The sequence below is a fragment of the Monodon monoceros genome, unplaced genomic scaffold (genome assembly GCF_005190385.1).
Source record: "Monodon monoceros isolate NGI ecotype Baffin Bay Population unplaced genomic scaffold, NGI_Narwhal_1 Super_Scaffold_7, whole genome shotgun sequence".
NCBI classification, from domain to species: Eukaryota; Metazoa; Chordata; class Mammalia; order Artiodactyla; family Monodontidae; genus Monodon; species Monodon monoceros.
This window is the reverse complement of record NW_021703784.1, coordinates 99841172-99861324: the sequence shown is the minus strand read 5'-3', so window position 1 is coordinate 99861324 and position 20153 is coordinate 99841172. Positions and strand designations below refer to the sequence as shown.

The 20153-nt window shown below is 55.7% G+C and overlaps 1 protein-coding gene and 1 long non-coding RNA gene across 2 annotated transcripts in view; both read right to left on the bottom strand.

Annotated features, from left to right (window-relative positions):
- Positions 1 to 2950: 2950 nt before the first annotated feature.
- The window catches only part of LOC114887631 (solute carrier family 22 member 11-like), a 45254-nt gene continuing 28051 nt past the window's right edge, over positions 2951 to 20153 (bottom strand). The window contains 2 exon segments of the mRNA XM_029209414.1: positions 2951 to 3014; positions 3558 to 3761. Coding sequence (XP_029065247.1) covers positions 2951 to 3014; positions 3558 to 3761 — 268 coding nt within the window.
- On the bottom strand, positions 17372 to 18360 carry LOC114886432. Its single transcript, XR_003791342.1, has 2 exons — positions 18309 to 18360; positions 17372 to 18229 (listed from the first exon to the last, which is right to left on the bottom strand). It is a non-coding gene; the product is annotated as an uncharacterized LOC114886432 (long non-coding RNA).

Below are 20153 nucleotides of genomic sequence, written 5' to 3'. Positions count from 1 at the left end.
CTCCAGAAATTCTACAGTGGCCTTGAATAGTCTATCAGAGTAGGGGGCCAGAAAGAGGGAGCGTGCAGGAGCTGGAAGGATGGGCCCCAGTCCGGCTCACTGCCGTGTGCCTGTGGGACTGGGTGTTTTCCTCTCTGCGTAAGGAAGCTAAGAGCCCTGCCACCCAAGGACTTGGTAGTAAGAGGAAAGCTTCCTGGACTCTGCCGCTGACTTAGTGTACTTGTCCGTAAGAGACGGTCACCTTGCTCTTAGCTCCTTCATCCCGTGCATCTGATACTGACCTTAACACCTGGGCCGGGCCTGGGCTCCTTGGTGTCTGGCTGGGCTGGCAGTGACCCCCAGGAGAGTCCAAACAGCATATGGGGGGGGGGGGTGGCCGGAATTCCAGGCACGCTGCTCCTTGCCAGCTGGTACTGGCAGGGATGTGTCAGGAGATTCTACCGGGGGAGGGGAATGGGAAAGGAAGGACGGAGTTTGGGGAAGAAGCTTGCAGTGAAGTCTGGCTGCTGCCCTCGACCTTGAAGACCTGCACTGGCCATGAAAGCCCCCAGGGGAGGGAACACAAGCTCTGGGCTCTTCTGGGAGGATGTCCTCCTCCTGGGGGTGGACATGGGGCCTGTGTTGCTGACACTGTCCTCCCTCACACACCCTCCTGGGTGAGCTGCAGGCCTGGCTGGAGGCAGGAGAATGGCCAAAGTGGGTCCTGAGGCATTTTCCTGTGCCTGCTGCCTGAGGCGTCTCCTGCCATGGGCGGGGGGGCGGAGACTGTAGGGGTGGTGGTGGGTTCTTCTTTCCCACACCCACTTCCCTTGGCTCTACCACTGCAGGGTGCCCAGCAGCTTCCGGGGCCAGGAGCAAACTGGCACGGGCATCAAAAGAGCGAGTGTGTCCCAAGTGAAGACCTGCCTTTCGGGTAGTGGCACCTAGCTGATTGCAGGCCTGTGGCTGCTGCCGAGGGAGGCCCCTCCTCCCTTGGTAGGGCGCCCACTCGGCCACAGTGATGACACTCACTCCCTAGCTGCCCCAGAGGGGCAGGGCCCTGGACCTCCCAGCTTCTAGGTCCTGTTGAATTAAGTGAGGAGTGACATGTTGGAATTAGGTAGGCCCTGGGTCCTGGAAGGCTGTGACCACCTGGAAGGACCAGGAGCAAGGCCGTTCTGAATTTGGGCAGAGGGACAGCTCTGACCACTCGGTGAGCTGGAGGACATCGCTGGGGAGAGGGGTCTGCCTGCTGGAGGCTTCCGGATACCCTAAGGCCCCAAGAATGCTAAGCAACAGTAAGTAAGGCAGCTGAGGCTCAGCTGGGCAGCAGGCAGACAAGACAGAAGGTCCACGGCAGGCTGGCAAAATCTCACCTTTGGGCATCTTTACAAACATGATCCCCACACCCAGCCCCTTTGTTCTGGGGGTCTTCACTGAGGGGTGGCCACAGGCAGACAGCTAAAGGACACGACCCCCCAGAGGCCCAGGCAGATATGACCAAGCCAGGGAGTGATCCTGTCTCCTGGGGCCAGGGAGCTGCTTCCTGATTTCCCGTTGACCTTCTTACGTGTGTGCCCACGTGTGTACACCTCACTGATGTGTGTGTGTGTATGTCAGTGTAGAGGCGTGCAGCCTTCTGCTGAGGTGCCTGGAAGCAGAGGCACAGGCACAGGTGGACCAGAGACCACCTGAGCACAGGTCTGGGGTGACTCAGTAGATGGGGCAGCTGGCGGGGACCCCGCTGGGCAGGAAAGGCCTCCTGCTGCACCCATGAGTGTGTTAGCTGGGGTGGGGGAGCTCGGGGCCCATCCCTTTCCATCTGAGCTCTTGCACTGGGTTTCCCCATAAGTGATGCCAGTGAGGGGGTTTGGGATGGTTTCTAGAGGGAGGCCCTGCTCTCGAGAAGCTCACTGGATGCCCAGACTTTGAGGCCTGAGGCCAGGCTGGGGGTGTTGGGGCCAGAGCTGGCTCTGGAGGCCTTCGGACCTGCGCTTGACTCCTAATCTGCCCCTCCTCGCTGGGTGTCACAGGCCCCCAGGCACAGTTTCTCTGAGCCTTAGATTTCCCGTATGTAAAATGGGGCAACATCTACCACAAAGCGTTCAGGAAAAGATGAAACGAGACGATGCCTTGAGGCGTCCAGCACGGTGCCTGGCCCACAGCAGAGGCTGGAAAAGGCAGCCACTCGGCTGGCACTCAGGACAGGGAAGCTGGCCTGGATAAGGGCCGTCCCAGGGAGGAAGTCCCCACCCCCTGCGCCGGCAGACCCTGGGGGCTCATCACTGGAGTCGCCGAGGCACAGTCCTTTATTCACTCTCCCGTCTCCCTCGCACCGATGGCCCTCTGGTCTGTGTGGGAGCTGGGGACACGGGGAGGCGGACTACCCCAACCCTCTGGGGACTCACAGGCCGCAGCCGTGGTAAGAATTCTACTGGAGACTTGGGTTGGGCGCTGGGCCCCAGAACAAGGCCATTGCCCTGGGTATGGGAGGCTGAGGCGGGGGATTTGTCAGGTAGGGAAGGGGCAGAAGCATTCCAGGCAGAAGACCTGGCTGCGTGGCTGGAGTAGCGAGGGGGATGGGGAGGGCCTGAGCTGTCTCTCTGGTAAAGTTGAGGGGCGCTTGTGCGGAGCCTTCAGGGTGGCGTGAGAAGCTGGGGAGGTTTTGAGCGTGGCTGACGTCAGCCTGTGAGCTCAGGGCTGGTGAGGGGCGAGGAAGCCTAGGGTCGGGTCGGGCCCCTGCTCCTCTCTCAGCAGCCTTGAGAGAGGGCCGGGTGATGGTGTACCGGGCAGCGTCCTGCCAATCACACCTTCCTTGGCCCCTTCTGTGTTCGGGGCGGCTCCTTAGATAGTGAGAGGCTGGGCTCGGCTGGAGGGGCAGACCCCCAGCCCTCCGGAAACCGAGGCCTTTGCTCTCCTTCCGCAGAGAAGAGCCTCCTCCTGCCATCCCATCGCAGGCTTCCCAGGAGGCCTAAGGTCGTGTGGATTTCAGAACAGGACACCCCTGGGTGCTGTGTGTTGCCTTCTTTACTGCCCTGTTCAGGAGAGGCACGGAGGGGTTATGTCTCGTGGGTGCAAGTCACGCCTGACCCCTGACATGTGTCCGTCCTGAAGACTTAGGAGATACTGCTGCCCTGCTCTCAGGGGCCCAGGACTGAGCTCCCTGAGCACATCGTGGGGGATGGGTGCGCAGTGACAGCCTTGATAGACATCTAGGGGCTTTAGTAGTAGAGTCTGGGGCCCGTGAGGACCTGCAGTACAGCCGTCACACCCTTAGCTCTCCCTCTCACAAAGTCCTACACCCTCCCTTCCCCTTGATCTCTCCCGAGGTGGAGCTGGGGGGTAGCTAGGGCATTTAGGTCTCAAATGGTGGAATGAAGGGTAGGGGACAAAGTCCATACTGTCAGCCGGGAGACCCAGCCCTTGGTCTCCAATCTCCCAAAAATGTGCTGTGTGACTCTGGGCCAGTCCTATCCCTCTCTGGGCCTCTGCTTCTCCCTCGGTCCAGCAGTAGGGGTGGCTGCCAGGCCTGCCCTCTTCTGGGGTTCTCCGGAGGGTGGAGGGGATGGCCCACTCACTGGCTCCACGCATATTGGATAGTGTCGCGCAGTGGCAGGCTCTGGGTCTCGGGCAGCAGCAGTGCAGCCAGGCCGCTCGGCACTGGCGCCGCCCCGTACACCAGCAGGGGTAGGGAGGCACCGGGTACACCCAGCAGCCGGAGCAGAGGCCCCAGGATGGCTCCCCCTCGGGCTGCCGTCTGGCCCAGGCCCACTGCGGTCATCCTGCCCCCACAGATGCACCTATGAGGGGCCGCACTGCCTACCTGTGGCTTTGGCCTCTCACTCTGGCCCGGCCCTACTCAGCCCAGAGAGGCGCAGTGGGTCAGGCTGGGTCGGGATGCACCTGGGCAGCCCTGAGACCACGTGAAAGAGAGATTCAAGGGGGAAGGCCCAGCCCCGCCTCACCTCGATGGTCAGTGCGTCCCGCACTGCCCTCTGCCGTTGACGGCAGCCTCCCTCTGTAGCTCCCGCAGGCCCCTCTCCAGCCGGCCCGTAAGGAGGAGCCACCGTGCTGAGCCTGCCGGCCACCTGGGGTGGGGGAGAGGGAGGGAAGCGGGAGGCGGACACTGCCTGTGGTCCCCAGGGTCTGGCCTGCATGAGCCTCACTGCCCCCCGGCCCTTCTGCCCAGAGGAGCGGCCTCACTGGCAGCCGAGGCTCAGGGTGGCTGAGGTCGGAGGGCGGGGACAGCACAGGGCTCCGGGGCTGCGGAAGCCGCGCCCTCTGGCACCCTCCTTCCCCTGCAGGCCACCCTTTCTCCCTCCTCCCTCCTCCCTCTCTTGGGCTGGGGTTGGGGGCCCCTGTTCTTGCTTCTTGCCTCCTTCCCAAGCCCCTGGCCCTTCCCTGGCCTCGCCCGGGACCCAGGGCTGGTGGGCCTGCGTGCAGTAAGGACGCCCTCACTGGGTCCAGGACCGCAGTCCTGCAAGCCCACCAGGGTCCCCCACTGTCCAGCCCTCCCCTATGTCACACGGCCCTTCTGTTTATCCCCATGGCCACACCTTCCTGCCTGAGCTGGCCCCTCCCCAGGTGCCCCTCCCTGCAAACAGGTCCACACCCACCAGGGGAGGGGCTCAGGCCTGCAGCAGGGTCCTTGGTCCTGACATCACCAGCCCCGTCCACCTGCACCCATCAGTCACCAGTGCCCCTCACCTCCAGCACCCCCTGCAGGCGACCGGCCCACTGCCCTTGCCTCACTTTTGGGCCTATCGCCCATGCCCGGTGAGCCCATGCCCGGTGACAGTCGCCGCCTCTTGAGTGCCAGCCAGCCTCAGGCATCCCAGTGCCCCCTCCCCGTGGCAGGGCCCAGCCCCTAACACTAACCTGTCTCCCGCCCCCTCAACATCAAGCCCAGATCCCCTGCACCATCCAGGCCTCGGAGCCCCCTCGGTGCCCACCACCGCGCACAGGCTCCTGCCTCCAGACTCAGGTCCCCCAGCCAGACACGTTGCCCCCCCAGCAGCAGCCAGGGCGGGGCCGCCTGCTCCACAGCCACCAGGTCCCTGAAATCCTTGGGGGTTTGCAGAGCAGGGGAGAGAGAGGGACTCAAGCGCACATTAGAGGTAGAGTTGGCAAGACCCTGTGACCTGCTGGACTTGGGGTGCAGCAACCATGAGGGAGAGGGAGGTGTCAGGTGTCAGGTACCCCAGTACCTGTGGGGTGGGGGCCCGCCATCAACGTTGGGGAGGCCCTGGGAGGAGCAGGGGTAAGGAGATGCTATGTTTGTGATGCCGAGACACTGGTAATGGGATCATCACGCAGGTGGCTGGAGGCCGGGGAGCGGCAGGACAGGGGAGGGGGTTGGGGGCCTGCAGTGTTTGGAGGGAGAGCGGTGGGCACAGGTGAGATCCCCGGAGAGAGAGCATCGGTGCCCTTTTGTGCGGGGGCCGAGTGAGGGGGGCAGAGCGAGGGCGGCAGGGTCATTGGAGTGGGTTTGTGTGTGCAGACGCTTCTCACGAAGAGAAATTGGGTTGGAAGAGAGGCAGAGGAGCTGGCGGGAGCTGAGGGGCCAGGGAGTCCCATCCTCAGATGGGTCCACATCCCCCACTGATGCGTCAAACCCCAAGCGTGGTTTGTGATGCTGTGATGCAAGGGATTTCCTGCGAGCTCCACATGGGCAGTGACCCTGTCCGTGCTGCTCATCGCTGTCACCCCGGCACCAGCCAGTCCCCCCACCCACGGTGGTGCTCAGTGCAATTTGTTGACGTGATGAAGTAGTGGAGTAATGAATACATGTGGGCACGTAGCACCTGTGTGGGCCTGTCTGCCAAGGAAAGAGGGGCTCAGCCCCGCGAGTCAGCCTCAGCATCAGAGAGCCAGGAGGGGTGCCCTGGAATCTGCACCACTGACATTTGCCCTTCACCCTCTCGTTATGGGGGTCAGTCTGCCTTCCCAGAAGGCCGCCTGTCAGGTACGAGCGCCCGTCTCAGAGCCGCTGCATGAGACGTGATTGCCTCCTGCTCTGGCAAGTGACTGCAAGCTAGTTGCTGCAGGCTCCGTATTAAGACCTTTTCTGCTCCAGGCTGTTGCGCTGGGAGAGGTCTGTGGAGCCAGCCTTCCTCGTAGTGTGGGTGCAGGTGCCCCGTCCTCCACTGGGCCTCTGCCCTGCTCCTTTCTGCGGTGGCTGCAATGGCAAAGCGGCTACCAGGTGCTGGGCCTATATATATGTGATGAGTGAGGCTCAGCCCTACCCTGAAGGGCCATCCATCCATCCATCCAACCATCCACCCACCTATTCATCCAGCCATCCATCCACCCATCCATTCACTCATCTATCTGTCTGCCTGTCTATCTATATATCTATCTCTCCATCCATCCAACAAATATTTACTGTGCACCTACTATGTGCCAGGAGCTTGGTAAGGGCCATGCCGGATTAATTGCAGGTCAGTGCAGACATTTCCTAGCCTCCCATATGTGTCAGCCCTGTGTGGAGGAACCAGGACCCCCTCTGACAATTGGGTTGTGGTCCTTGTCCTCTAGCAATAATGTCAGTACGTAAGGCTGACTGTGGCTGTGTTTTGGGAGTGGTGTGTGTGTGTGTGTGTGTGTGTGTGTGTGTGTGTGTGTGTGTGCTGGATCTTTGCATCCCATCCCCCATCTGGCCTAGTGCTGCCATGCCTGGCACGAAGGAGGGGCTCAGAAAACGTGCCTGGAGGCACACTTGCCAAGGCAGGCAATGACCGGAGAGGGGAAAGGGCCGACAGGTGATGGGAAAGAAGGCGGAGGGAGTGGAGACACGTGGGAGGAGCAGGGGAAGAAGCCCTGGGTTGAGTGGGTGAGCTGTGGCTGTACCAGGCTTCTGTGGCTCCCCTCCGGCCTCCTGCACCCCGGCCCTCTGCGCCCTGGGTGGAGGGTGGGCAGTTATCTCCTCCGAGGAGAGGGAAGGGTAGCACCCACCAGGGGTACACAAAGCAGAGGAAGAAGGGGGCAGGGCCCGCCAGCCGCAGCAGTGCCCAGTCGCGCACGCCGTAGGCCACTGCGGCCATCAGGACCTGGCCCAAGCTGAAGCCCAGGGCTTTCAGAGTCATTGCCAAGGCACGGGCTTGCGCCGATGTCCACTCCGTCACTGCAAGGAGCCTCCCCTGCACGGCCCGGGTTGGGGGACGTATGGAGAGTGCCGGTGTTCATCATGACGCCCGCCACGGCGAAGGCCACCAGGAAGCGGAAGAGGCAGTACACGGTGAAGGTGTGGAGGAAAGCGGCTGCCGTGCCCCACATGGCCATCGGAAGGTAGCTCCAGGTCAGCACCAGCCTGAGTCCAAACACGCGGCACACACACAGGGAGGGCGGCCGGGTCCATGGCGTGCCCACCCTACGCTCGCCCGCTGAGCATAGCGGTGCTAAAGTGCCTCTCAGGGCCAGACCCACATTCTGCGTCCGTGGAGGGAGGGCTCGTGGGCAGCGCCCCCGCGGCCCAGGCAGGAGTGAAGGCACTGGGCCGGGGGTGAGCTCCCTGTCAGCAGGGGCAGCCAAGCAGCAGCGGAAGGCAGGCACGTTGCTGAGCAGGTTTTAGCAGTGAACATTTGATGAGGGCAATGACATTTCACAGCCGCAGAGGAGGGTCAGTGAAGCCGAGGCCCGGAGAGGGGCTGAGCTTTGCTCAGCGGCACAGCTGGAGGGTGTCAGAGCGAGACCTGGGAGCAGGTATTTCCACTGCAAGTGGAGTTTTCTCCCCAGGCCGGCTGCAAGAGGCCAGTTCAGGGCCAGTCAGGGCCAGGAGTCTGGGAGCACAGGGACAGTGAGGGGAAAGGGGGCCTCACTTGTCAGAGGCTTGGCGGCACACAGCAGCTCCCACCAGGATCCCGTCCAGGTAGATGGACTGGGCCGTGGGCTTCCGGGCCTCGGAGTCACACATCAGGTCCCCCTGGTGGGAGAGGAAGAGGATCTGAGCTCGGGAGGCTGGATAGCCCAGGTGGGAGGGGCGGAGGGCGCAGAGGAGCCAGATGGGAAGGCCCAGGGCACTGGGGCCGGGCGGCCGGCCTGGTGACCTCTGGAGTTGTCACCCCTTGCCTAAACCCCTCCATGGCTCCCTACTGCCCACAGGTCCAGGATCAAGCCCTCTCTGGCCTCATCTGCCTCCTTTGCTTTGGCCCCTCCACAGCAGCCACCCCACGCTGGCACCTCCTCCCCGCTTTCCCGAGGCCACTTCCCTCCCGTTCCACAGAGAGGCCCCTTCTGCTTGCTGGGATGGGCCGCCTCTCCTGCTCTCCCTCATTTGCTGGATGCTGCCTCTGGGAACCCAGCGACTCTCCCCTGAGTCCCCTGAGACTCCTGGGTGGAGAGAGCTGCCCGAGTTGCTGCAGGAGGGCCACCTGGGTATCAGACCTGCTCTAGTACCACCCGCTCTTCCACAGCCTGGGGAGAGTATCCGTCTGCAGGCTCATTCCTGCCACCAACCCCTGTAGGGCAATGTGGCCGAGGAGGAGCCAGAAGCCACCTGAGTGTGGAGGCCAAGGGTGGCGGGTCCCTCCTGGGACTGGGCCATTTTTGAGTCCAGCCAACTGTAATCTGTGACTTTGGCCTCTAAGGTGCTGGGACCTGGGGAGGGTCTTGGGGGAGGCCCTCACCTTGGCCACAATGGTGGAGGTGCTGCGGTCATAGACCCAGCCATCCACGTGTGGCTCCGTGGCAGCCTCGCTCCAGTTGGTGGCTGCAGGAGTTGCCAGGAGCTGCCACTGTGGTTGGCGGAAGCGGAGACACTGGTGGGGCTTGTGGTTGGGGCCCGGTGGGATGGAGACGGCCAGGAGGGCCTCAGGGTCCAGGGCCCTGGGGACACTGGCCTGGGTAGTGCTGTTGTCCAGGAGGGGCGCCCAGCCATGGTGGCTGGGCATGGCGGCCGAGGAATTCTCCAGCATATTCTGAGTGGTGAGCCACATGATGGGGACCACAAGGGCCACCATCTGGAGAACGTGGAACCTGCCCAGGCTGCCCACTCAGTCTGGGAGTTCAGAAAAGGCCATGGAGCCTGCCCAGGGGGCCAGTGGAGGTGCCCACTTCACAGAGGCCGGCCCAGGGCAGAGGGGCTGACGTGAGGGGCCTGCCTCCCCCGTGGCATCTCCTGCTCCGCCAGCCAGGCCACCTGGGACATGGCAGTGGCGCCCGCTTCGCAGACCTGGCCCGCGGGTATCCGAGCTCCTGCTCAGCCGCCGTCACTCAGGGTGGCTCCGACGGGGACCTGAGTCTGTGAGGTGTGACCCTGAAGCCACCGGCATCTCCCCAGAGATGCAGCTGCCCCTGGATCTCTGGGAGAAGCTGAATTTGGGAAGTGGGGAAAGAGGAGGCTGAAGTCACCCAGGTTGGAGTTACTGTGTCCAGGTGACACTGTGGAAGAGGGGTTAGTAATCATTTCCTTGGTCAGTTTAACCCGGCTCTGAGGGAGGTGCAAATTCAAAGGCACGGCAGCTCCTGCCCCATGTAGGCTGGGAGGCCTTGGCTCTGCCCTGGTTGCGGTGAGGCTGCCGCCGCCCCCAGCATCCCTGCTGCCCCTTGGCCTGGCTCTGCCGGTGCTGAGGGCTGACCCAGGAGAAGCATTGCCCGGGGTCCTCTTAATCTGGGGGCTGGTATGACATCGTGCGCCGTGAGGACTTCTGTGTGTGTGTAGGCTGAGTCACCGGCAGGCATCCAAGCACCACGCATCCCAGCCAGTGTGGCCCCAGCCCTCCACCCACGTCCCCTCACTTGTACGTGTCCACTGTCATTGATGCTGCCCCGCTTTGCGGTCACCCCCTCCTGAGTCCTTCATGGGGCTTTTAGTGTCACCAGACACCCCATGTGTTCCTCAAGTTCAGTGTTTCCCCAAGGTCTCTGCCCCCTCCCCAAATCCACTCCCAAATTCCGTGTCTTGTTTCATGCTTCCTGTTACTCACTTCCCAACCCCTCCAGTGGCCAAGCCGTACTAACTTCTCCTCCCCCACCTCTCTGTCTCCACAGCTGTCCCTTCCCTGGTCTTCCTGCCTCTGTTCCTGTCCCTGCAACCCATCTCCCACACTGCAAAGCCCTCCTGTCAAATCCTGCTTAAAAGCCAGGGGGCACCCCCTCAGCAGCAGCTAGCCAATGTATCCCATGGCCAGGGCGGGGGTGGGGAAGCAATGCATGCTTGGGGGGAGGTCAAGAAAGATTGGACCTGAGCCAAGAGACACCCCCCCCCCCCGTGGTTGCAATAGTTAATTCTCCAGGCTAAAGGGCCAGAGGCCACAAAAGGGCAAAAAATGTGTGTGCATGTATACATGAGTGCATAGATGTGTGTACACACGTGGTGCATGAAATGTGTGTGTGCATGAGTGTATAGATGTATGCGCACATATATGTACATGAGTGTGTTCAAGTGTGTGTGTGACGTGTGGCAGGTAGAGAGTGGGCAATGGAGCAGTGATGGTGACCCAGCCATTTATTCTCATGTGCTTTGGAGCATGAGGCCCACCTATTTTAAGAATATCTCCCCTCCCACTGCTTCCTTTTGTCTTGCCCACTCTTCCCTTGGCCCATTCATGTAGCTCACAGGTACAACCTCCTCGCCTCCCTGGCCTCTGTACCCCAACTCACCACTGCTTCCCACATGCACCCTGTGCTGGCTCGGTGGGCTCCTGGCCTTACTCAGACAGTGCCCCTAGCCTAGAATGCTATCTCCAGGCTCACCCTTGGGCCACATCCTCCATGTACTACAAGAGCCTCCTCCTCCAGGGAGCTCTCCTTGATTATTCCTGCCTCCCCATGGAGCTCAGAGTGGGCAGTGGAGCCCCCCTCTTCACACTGTCCTGCACCCTTCTGTTATTGTCCAGCTGGCCTCAATTCCATCCAGTTCATGTTAGGCAGGGACCCTTCTTAAGAGCATCTTTGGAACCCAGGTTTGGACAGCAAACAAAGGTTCCATGAAGACGTGCTTTAGCTGTTTTTAAAAACAACTTCTTTTTTCCCCCTGATAATAAAATTAATGTATGTCCCTTCCAAAAAATTCAAAACATATTGAAAGGTAAAAAGAAAACAAAGATCTCTCCTAAACTCACCAACCAGTGATCACCACTGGTAACAATTTGGTGTGAATACTTCCAGACTCTATTTTAGTCATTGTATGTTCTGCTTCATAAGCCTGGAATGCAAACTAAGCTTAACATCTCCTTTTGTAAAGTCCAAATGAAAAGCCTCTGCCTTTTACCTAGTGATTCTAGCCTATTCACATTTATTGTGGTTATGGTCATGTTTGGCCTTTTGATGCTTTTTCTTCTTTACCATATTTTCCCTTTAAATCTTTTCCTTGTTCCTATTTTCTGTGGAATCCATTGCTTTTTCTTGTTCTATTTTTCTTCTGTTGTGGTTTGGCAGTGACATATTTTATTTCTGTTAGCCTTATATTTGAACACACAAACTAGGAGCTCTCTTATACCATCTCCTCTCTTCAAACCTCCCACCTCCTCTTCTGTCCTCTCAGTAAATGTCTTTTCTCCTTATTTCACTAAGAAAATAGAAGCCATCAGAAACCAACAGTCTGAGTCTCTCACCGAAGCCAACAGGCCTCGGTGCCCCAACATTCTGCCTTCCATCCTGCCACCGTAAATGCCCTACACGTCCCCTCTCATCGTGGCCAGCTCCTCCCTGTGTGCCCTGCAGCCCACCTCTCCACCTTTTCAAGACTCCCCTTCCTCCTTGGCACCTGATTTTCCCTCCCTACTGGACAATTCCCATCAATGTACAAACATGCTGCTTTTTTCTCCAGTCCTCAAAAAAGCTCCCCTCACTTTCAACCTTGCATCTCTCTTCAGCTGCCACCCTCTTCTTCTGCTTCTATTTACTGTACAGTTCCATAAAAGGCTTGTCGACACCCATCTCCAATCTCTCTTCCCATTGTTTTTTGGATTCATCTTCATCAAGTTTTTGCCCTGTCACCCCATGGTCACCAATGATGTCCCTACAGCGAGTTCAGTGCCACTTTCTATTTTCATCTTACTTGAGCCATCACAGCCTCTGAGATTTCTCTTTTCATAAGACCCTTCTTCCCTGGGCCCCAGGGCTCGCCCGGCTCTCCTCCCCCTCCCCCGCTTCTCAATCTCTTTGACTGATTCCTCCTCTTCTCCCCACACTCTTACCCTTGAGGTCACAGGGCTCAGTACTTGGTCCTCTTCTCAGTCTCTCTCCTCTATCTTTGGGACAATTCACCTCTTCAAAGACCTCTTGTTGGAATGCTAGACTTTAATCCAACCCCCTAAACGTAGGGGTCTGTTGAAATACAGAAGGCCCCAGATGGAGCTGCTCCTGCTGGGGGTGCCATGGCAACAAAGGAAAACTTTGATAACATCCACGCCCCTGTAAGTGCTCCGCTTGACCAGAAATGCAGTGTATGCAGTCAGCCGGTCCCCAGACGACAAGCCAACCCTGGGCTTTATACTTATTGCCTTGTTGCTTCTCATTCCAAACAGGGTTCACTATGTGGTCCCAGCCAATCTGATATTTTCTACTTTTCACATCCTGTTCTTTATTCTTTATTTTATAAAGCTTCCTGCCTTCCCCCTCCCTCATTTTGCAGTTCTCTGAATGGAGATGGTCCACGTCATGAAGTGTTGTGGGGTTTTTTTTTGAAATTTTTATCTAATTCACCATTTAAAAAAAATTTTATTGGAGTATAGTTGATTTATAGTTAACTTTATAGTTTATTGTTGTGTTAGTTTCAAGTGTACAGCATAGTGATTCAGTTATACAGATACATATACTCATTCTTTTTCAGATTCCTTTTCCCATATAGGTTATTACAGAATATAGAGTAGAGTTCCCTGTGCTATACAATAGGTCCTTGCTGGTTATCTATTTTATATGTAGTAGTGTGTGTATGTTAATCCCAAGCTCCTAATTTATCCCCACCCCTGCCCACCACGTTTCCCCTTTGGTCACCACAAGTTTGTTTTCGAAATCTGTGAGTCTTTTCTGTTTTGTAAATAAGTTCATTTGTATAATTTAAAAAAATTAGATGCCACGTATGCGTGATATCATATATTTTCTTTCTCTGTCTGACTTACTTCACTTAGTATGATAATCTCTAGGTCTATCCGTGAAGTGTTAAATAAACTTTGTATCACCTCAGTTATCTTTAATCACTTTCTAATAGGCCTAACAGACGTCCCACAATTACCGAGGCCAAAGCTGAGCTCCCTGTAAACATGCTTCTCTGTGGCTTTCCTGTCTCAGCGGTTGGGGACTCCATCTTTCCAGCTGCTCAGGAAAAAACCCTGGAGCCATCCCTGTCATACTTCATATGCCATTTGCCAGGATGTCCTGTTGGCTTGACCTTAAAGCCATGCCTGGGCCATGCCCACTCCTCCCCTCCCCATCTGCTACCCCCGTGGCCCAAGCTGCTGCCGTGTTTCCCTGGATCATTGCAAGGGCCTCTTCACTGGCCTCCCTTCCTCCACCTTTGGGCCTCTGCCATCTATTCTCCACATGCACACAGATAGAGGGATTCTGTCTTACTTCGTTAACAAAAAAAATTAATCAATGTCAACCTAAGAAAGAAATGGAAAATTTTATTTGAGCCAAACTGAGGATTATAACCTGGGAGACAGTCTCTGAGAGAGCTCTAAGGACTGTTCTGAAGAGTTTAAGGGGGAGGCCAGTATAGACGTGATTTTGGCAAAGCGGGAACCTGCAATTGAGCACACATCTCAGGAGAAGGTTGCCGTTAGTCACGAGGAACAGACATCTTAGTTAATGACCTTAGTGCTTTTCTAAATGTGAGAAGGTGCAAGAATCCGAGTTCATAAAAAATGTCTCCTGAAAATAGCTCATTATCCAAAGGCCCGTTCTGCAAGTTTTCCCAGAGCACAAAGTGCCTCATCTTGATCTTTGCCCTGCATTTTTTTTAGGGTTACTGTAGGTCAGAGACTGCGGTGGCAAATGACTGGATTCTTGTCGAACTGGATGGTAGGCAACGTTCTTTATTTCACAATCCCTTCCCTTTGGGACTTAATTTCGACCAAGGCTTCGGAGGCGCTCTGTGACCAATTTGTCCCATGGCGCTAGGAATGCTCATTCCCAGGTCAGGCGAGGATTTCATTGACAGGCCTCTCAGTGTGCTATTCCTGGACTAGGCCCTGTTAACAGTAGCCAAGAGCCTCTGGGCTGCCTGTCTCATTAGTCTTTTATGGTCCAGGAAATGGTGCCCTCTTGTCACTTCTTCCCATACCTAGAGTTACACTATTACAGGCATTGATCTTACAGAGCTGGGTGCTTGGTCTATCCTTTCAAGTCACCTAATCATCACTGATTTTATCCGAGGCTCAGTCATACATTGGGTAATGCAAGAAACAGTAATCTTATAAATAGACAGAATACAAGTAACATAGCCAGTAACCTTAATATGGTTGTAAGGATTTAAGCTAAGAACTTCCATTAGGTGTGGCCCAGTATCTCCCCAGGCCATCTGACCAGTCTGTTCTGGGCCATACAAGGTGAGTGGTGGGTCATCTTGACCCCTTACAGGATCGAGAAAAGAATGTTATCTTCTAAGGAGTTACAGGGCTGGCGCCAGAAGGAGAAAAATGGATCTTTATGGTTGAGCAGGTACCTCTGGCATTGGGGAGGTCTGGCTAACACAGAACGTGGAGGCACTATGCACACCACGGGGAGGGAGGAGGCCAGAGGGCAGAGAAAAAGTTTTATGTTAAAATTTTTCTTGTCTTGCCTTAAGATGTGAATTTTTATTTCGTCAACTTCCATCAGACTGTGTCACTGCTGTGCAGGAAACCCAGCAGTGCCTCCTCATTTCACGCAGAGTGAAAGTCAAAGGCCCCTCACTGTCAGCCTCTGCTGTCTCTGTAAGCTCCTCTCCTGTCCTTCCTGCGTCCACGCCAGCCCCACTGGCCTCCTCCTGTTGCTCCATGTCTCTGCCTCAGGGCCTTTGCACTTGCTGTTCCTTCCTCCGGGAATGCTTTTCTCCCAGAAAGCCGCACAGCTCACTTCATCCAAGTCTTTGTGAAGAAGCCTCATTCTCAGCAAGGCCTTCCCTGACGCCTATTTATTTATTTAAAAGTTTTATTGGAGGACAGTTGCTGTACAGTGTTGTGTTAGTTTCTGCTGTACAGCAAAGTGGATCAGTTATACATATACATATATCCCCTCGTTTTTAGATTCTTTTCCCATATAGGTCATGACAGAGTATTGAATAGAATTCCCCGTGCTATACAGTGGGTCCTTATTATTTATCTATTTTAGATATAGTAGTGTGTATATGTCAACCCCAATGTCCCACTTTATCCCTCACCCCCTTTCCCCCTTGGTAACCATAGGTTTGTTTTCTACATCTGTGACTCTATTTCTGTTTTGTAAATAAGTTCATTTCTGACCCCCTATTTAAATGTTAACTGCCCCCAACCTCGCGCTCCCCAGCCTCCTTTCCTGCTTCTCTTCTCCCCATTGCCCTCCCCACCATCCAGCACATTTCATCTTTTACTCATGGATTCCCTTGTTGTCTGGCTTCCCACTGCTAGAATGTAAGCTCCTTGGAAGTGGGGGCCTGGTCAGTTTTGCTCACTGCTGTATCCCCTTCACCCGGAGCAAAGCCTGGCACTTAGGAGGCACTCGGCAAGTGTGGACTGAATGAATGAGCAAATACTTAAAGTGCACACTACAAACACAAACACATGCCAGAATTCATCAGAATCAACCTCCTCCTGGTGGGAGGTGTTCCACGCCAGCATCCAGCTCACTGAGCTGCTCTTTACTTGAACTCATTCTGCTCTTCAGTTCTTCAGTTGAGACTCTGATTTTCAAACTGTGGGAATTTTAACTTCAGAATTTATACTTATCATTTCAAAATTACTATTTGGTCCTTCCTACAACTGCCTGTTCTTGTTTCCTAACTTCCACTTCTTGTTTCATGGGTGGCATCATTTCCTTGATCTCTTAGAGGATATCAAGTGTGCTTTTCTCTTACTGTTGTGGAGATTCATTCTTCACTGAGCAGATTTTACAGAGCATTGATTACGCACCAGCCACTGCTCTTGGCACTGGGGATGCAGCAGAGAACAAACAAGCTAAGTACCTGCCCTTGTGCTCCATGGAGGCCATGCTGCTGGGGGAGGGGAAGCAAACTAAAGCATAGATGAATATAATCCAATGATGAGTAGTGGTCATGCCATGGAGAGGAACAAGGTGGCATAAGGGGTAAGAGTGAGGCGGTTCCTTTAGACATGGCAGTCAGGGAAGACCTCTCTGTGGAGGTGACATTGGAAGAGACACAAATAGGTAAGGGGACAAGGCACACAGGTGCCTGGGGATAGAACATCCCTGGCAGAGAGAAGAGCAAATACAAACGCCCTGGGGTGGGTGTGTGCCTGGTGTGCCCAAGGCTTGGTAAGGAGGCCGGGGAGGGAATGGAGTGAGAGTAGAATGAGGTGAGCAGTTATGGGGCCAGAGCATACAGATCCTTATAGGGTTTTGAGGAGGGGAACGATGTGGTCTGACATGTTTTAAAAAGATCCCTCTGGCTGCTGTGTAGAGAATGCACTGAAAAAGGAGGAGGGTAGGAGGGGGTCCTCAGGGCTGGTGTCCCCGTAAGCAAAGATGAGGGTCAGCTCTAGGACGTCAGGGCAGGTGGGAGAAATGCTTAGACTCGGGGTATATTGTTTTATTTTGGGTTGGGTGTGGGTGCAGAGAGGGGAGGGAAGGTTGACCCTGTGGTCGGGCCGGTAAATGGGGGGCCATCTACTGAGATGGAGAACACTGGGGTGAAGCGAGTTTGAGGGGGCAGCAAACTGTCTGGCTTTGGATGCGTTAAGACTGACCTGTCTAGGAATTGCCTGGTGGTCCAGTGGTTAGGACTTTGTGCTTCCACTGCAGGCGGCACGGGTTCGATCCCTAGCGGGGGAACTAAGATCCCGCAAACTGCGTGGTGCAGCCAAAAAAAACCCAAAAAGCTAAATAAACAAAACCTGACCTGTCTCTTGGAGGTCGCTATGCAGTGAGAGTTGGTATGTGGGGATAACGAGGGCTGAAAGGCATTTCAAGTCCAGGACTGGCTGAGCTCACCTAGGGAGTGACCTTTCACAGCAGGAAGATGAGGTCTGAGGCTGAGCCCTTGGTCTCCAGTGTTTAGAGGCCTGGAAGACAAGATTCCAGTGAAAGAGAGTCTGGATCATGACCATGGGGGTTAGCGGCGGGTGGAGAGAAGGTCAAGGAGCAGAGAGGTCAGGCAGTTGGGGCGAAGGGACCAGGGGAGGTGCTGTTGCAGGAATGTGTGGCATCCCCGCTCCGGAGCCAGCCCTGGTAAATACTGGGGGTTGTGACCAGTAAGATTGCGTACTTTCCAAAAATGGGCACAGGCAAGCTGTTCATCAACATGTTTTCTTTTGCCTTTTTTTGGGTGGTTTTTTGGACCTGGGGATGAGCCATGGACCTTTCTGGCCAGATGGCGCAGCAGGTTTTTTGTGATTCCTCCCAGCCCCAATGTCCTGTGGTGACAGCAGCTGCCCTTGGTCCCAGGCCAGGCAGGAGAAAGGCCAGTAGGAGCGCTAACTGTCAGTGACTCAGCAAAGTCCCCGGTGGCCAGGAAGGCTGCTTGCATCCAGGCAGGCGGCTGGAGGAGGTGGCAGCCACAGCCAACTGAGTTTGCTTATGCCTCCGGGATCCCCAGCACTTGGGACAGAGTATAAAGTAGCACCTGAACTCCACTGTCCTCCCTTCCCTCAAGTGCTTTGAGACCAGATGGCAATTCTGGGAGGACAGTCTCAGTCGGTCCCTCTGAAGGTGTCTGCAGGCTCCGGCTCGTCACCCTTACTCAAAGCCTCCGATGACTCCCGAGTGCTTCAGAGACAAGGCCAAGCCAGCCAGAGGCCCCCTCCCCAGCCCATCTTCAGAGCCTTCACTTTGGCGCCTCCTTCACATGGCCTGAAATGCCCTGCACCTGTCTTCCCTCGTGTGCCATTTCTTCTATCTGAGGGCCGTTGCCACCATCCCTCCACGCTTCGTCCTCCCTGTCCCTGCCCACCTCCACCGCAGCCCCCTGCCCACGGGAGGATCCTCCAGCTCTTCCCTCTGTTGGGTAATGGGCTGCACGCTTCCCAAGGGCCTGGACTAAGTCATTGTGCCCCTCACAGTGCTCACAGCAGGACGCAGCACGAGGACCAGGGCCCAGGCAGGACGCAGAGAGGCTGTGCGGTCTTCATGGTCTCGGTTTGAATTTGGGCTCTCAGGACCTTTTTTTTCCCCTCATCTGTAAATAGAGCATCATAACCCCCACTTCGCAAGGTTGTTTTCAGGACAAGAAGTCATGGTTCTTTGGGGGTCCTCACCTTCTCCCGCTGCCAGAGTGTCCAAGTAATTAGAGCCCCCGACACGTGTGATGCCTGGAATTCCAACTCCTTCTCCAGAACCTCTGAAGATCTGGTCTCCTGGGTGTTACTTTTTCCAAACGACGACGACGATGGTGATGATATCTAAAGGTCTCATTAATGCTCCTCCCACCAAGCTTTACTGAAATGTAATTGACAAGTAACATTGTGTAAGTTTAAGGTGTACAATGTGTTGATTCGATACTTTTATAAATTGCAAAATGAGGACCACCATATATTAGCTGCTATCTCCATCCCGTCACATAGTTACCATTCCTTTTTGTGGTGAGAACGTGTAAGATCTACTCTCCTAGTAACATTCAAGCATATGATACGGTATTTTTTTTTTTTTTTGCGGTACGCGGGCCTCTCACTGTTGTGGCCTCTCCTGTTGTGGAGCACAGGCTCCGGACGCGCAGGCTCAGCGGCCATGGCTCACGGGCCCAGCCACTCCGCGGCATGTGGGATCTTCCCGGACTGGGGCACGAACCCGCGTCCCCTGCATTGGCAGGCGGACTCTCAACCACTGCGCCACCAGGGAAGCCCTATGATATGGTATTATTAGCTATAATCACCATGCTGTATATTAGATCCCCAAACTTGTTAATCTTATAACTGGAAGTTTGTACCCTTTAACCAACATCTTCCATTTCCCCTATGCCCCCAGCCCCTGGTAACCGCCATTCTACTCTGTTTCTCTAAGTTTTCCTTTTTTAGATTCCACATATAAGTGATATATTGAGTCTTTATATGTGTTGGGCATAATTCTAAGTCCTTTTCCTGTAATAACTCATTTAATCCTTCTGACAACCCTTTTAATTAGATATATGATTCTTATACCCATTTTTACAGATGTGAAAACTGAGGCTCGTAGAGCTGAGTCTGGGTCATACGGCTACTCTGTGGCAAAATCAGGACTCCAATCCAGGTCTGTCCAGCTCCAGTGTTTATGTTTTTAACTCCTGAGATTGGCTGAAGGCTTTCAGGTAGCAAAGGAGGACACCAGGTAGCATCCTTGCCTCTCTCCCTGGGCTCCCGCTCCGTCAGATCAGCAGCTCCTTCTCTCACATCCTCTCTTTCTTGAGCCCAAGGGCCCCCCTCCCCTAGCTCAGAACCTCCTTAGAGGGAGCCCCAAATCAATCCCTCTCATAGCCCTTCCAGGGCCGGGGAAGAGATCCATTTACTTCCTGATGCTGCCAGCTTGACCTCTTCTCCTTCTGGACCAGACTCTAGCTTTACCTTTCTGTAGCCAAAAGGCCCAATAAAAGGTTTTACCAGACAGAAAAGTAGCCTTCCCTCCAAGCTAACTTCCAGAGTCACCCGTTTCCACCTCTGGGGCACCGCGTGTGGCACCTGCCTGGTATCCAGTGGGCACTCATCAAGAGAACCCCTGCTTCCTGCCCCAGGCATCTCTCCAGAGCAGTCACAGACACTGGCTGCGTTGAAATGCATTTTCCTCTGGCTTCGAGGCTGCTGACCCCTGGGAGCAGGCGAGGCTGGGCCACCTGTGTGCACCCACCGCCCACACGGAGGCCGCACAGTGGTGGAGAGGGTGGCTGCGGGCCACTGGCTCAGCAGCATCTCGGACAGGCGGCCAAAGCTTGGGGGTAAGTATAGCATGGTTTTAATTGGCCCCCTTGTGCGGGCTGCCACAGCCCTGGTCACAGCCCCCGTTTGTTTTGGCCTCCCAGGAGCCACCCCCTCCCCCTCCCTCCCCTCCCCTCCCCTCCCCTCTCCCTCTCCCCTCCCCTCTCCCTCTCCCCTCCCCTCTCCCTCCCCTTCCCCTCCCCCTCCCCTTCCCCTCCC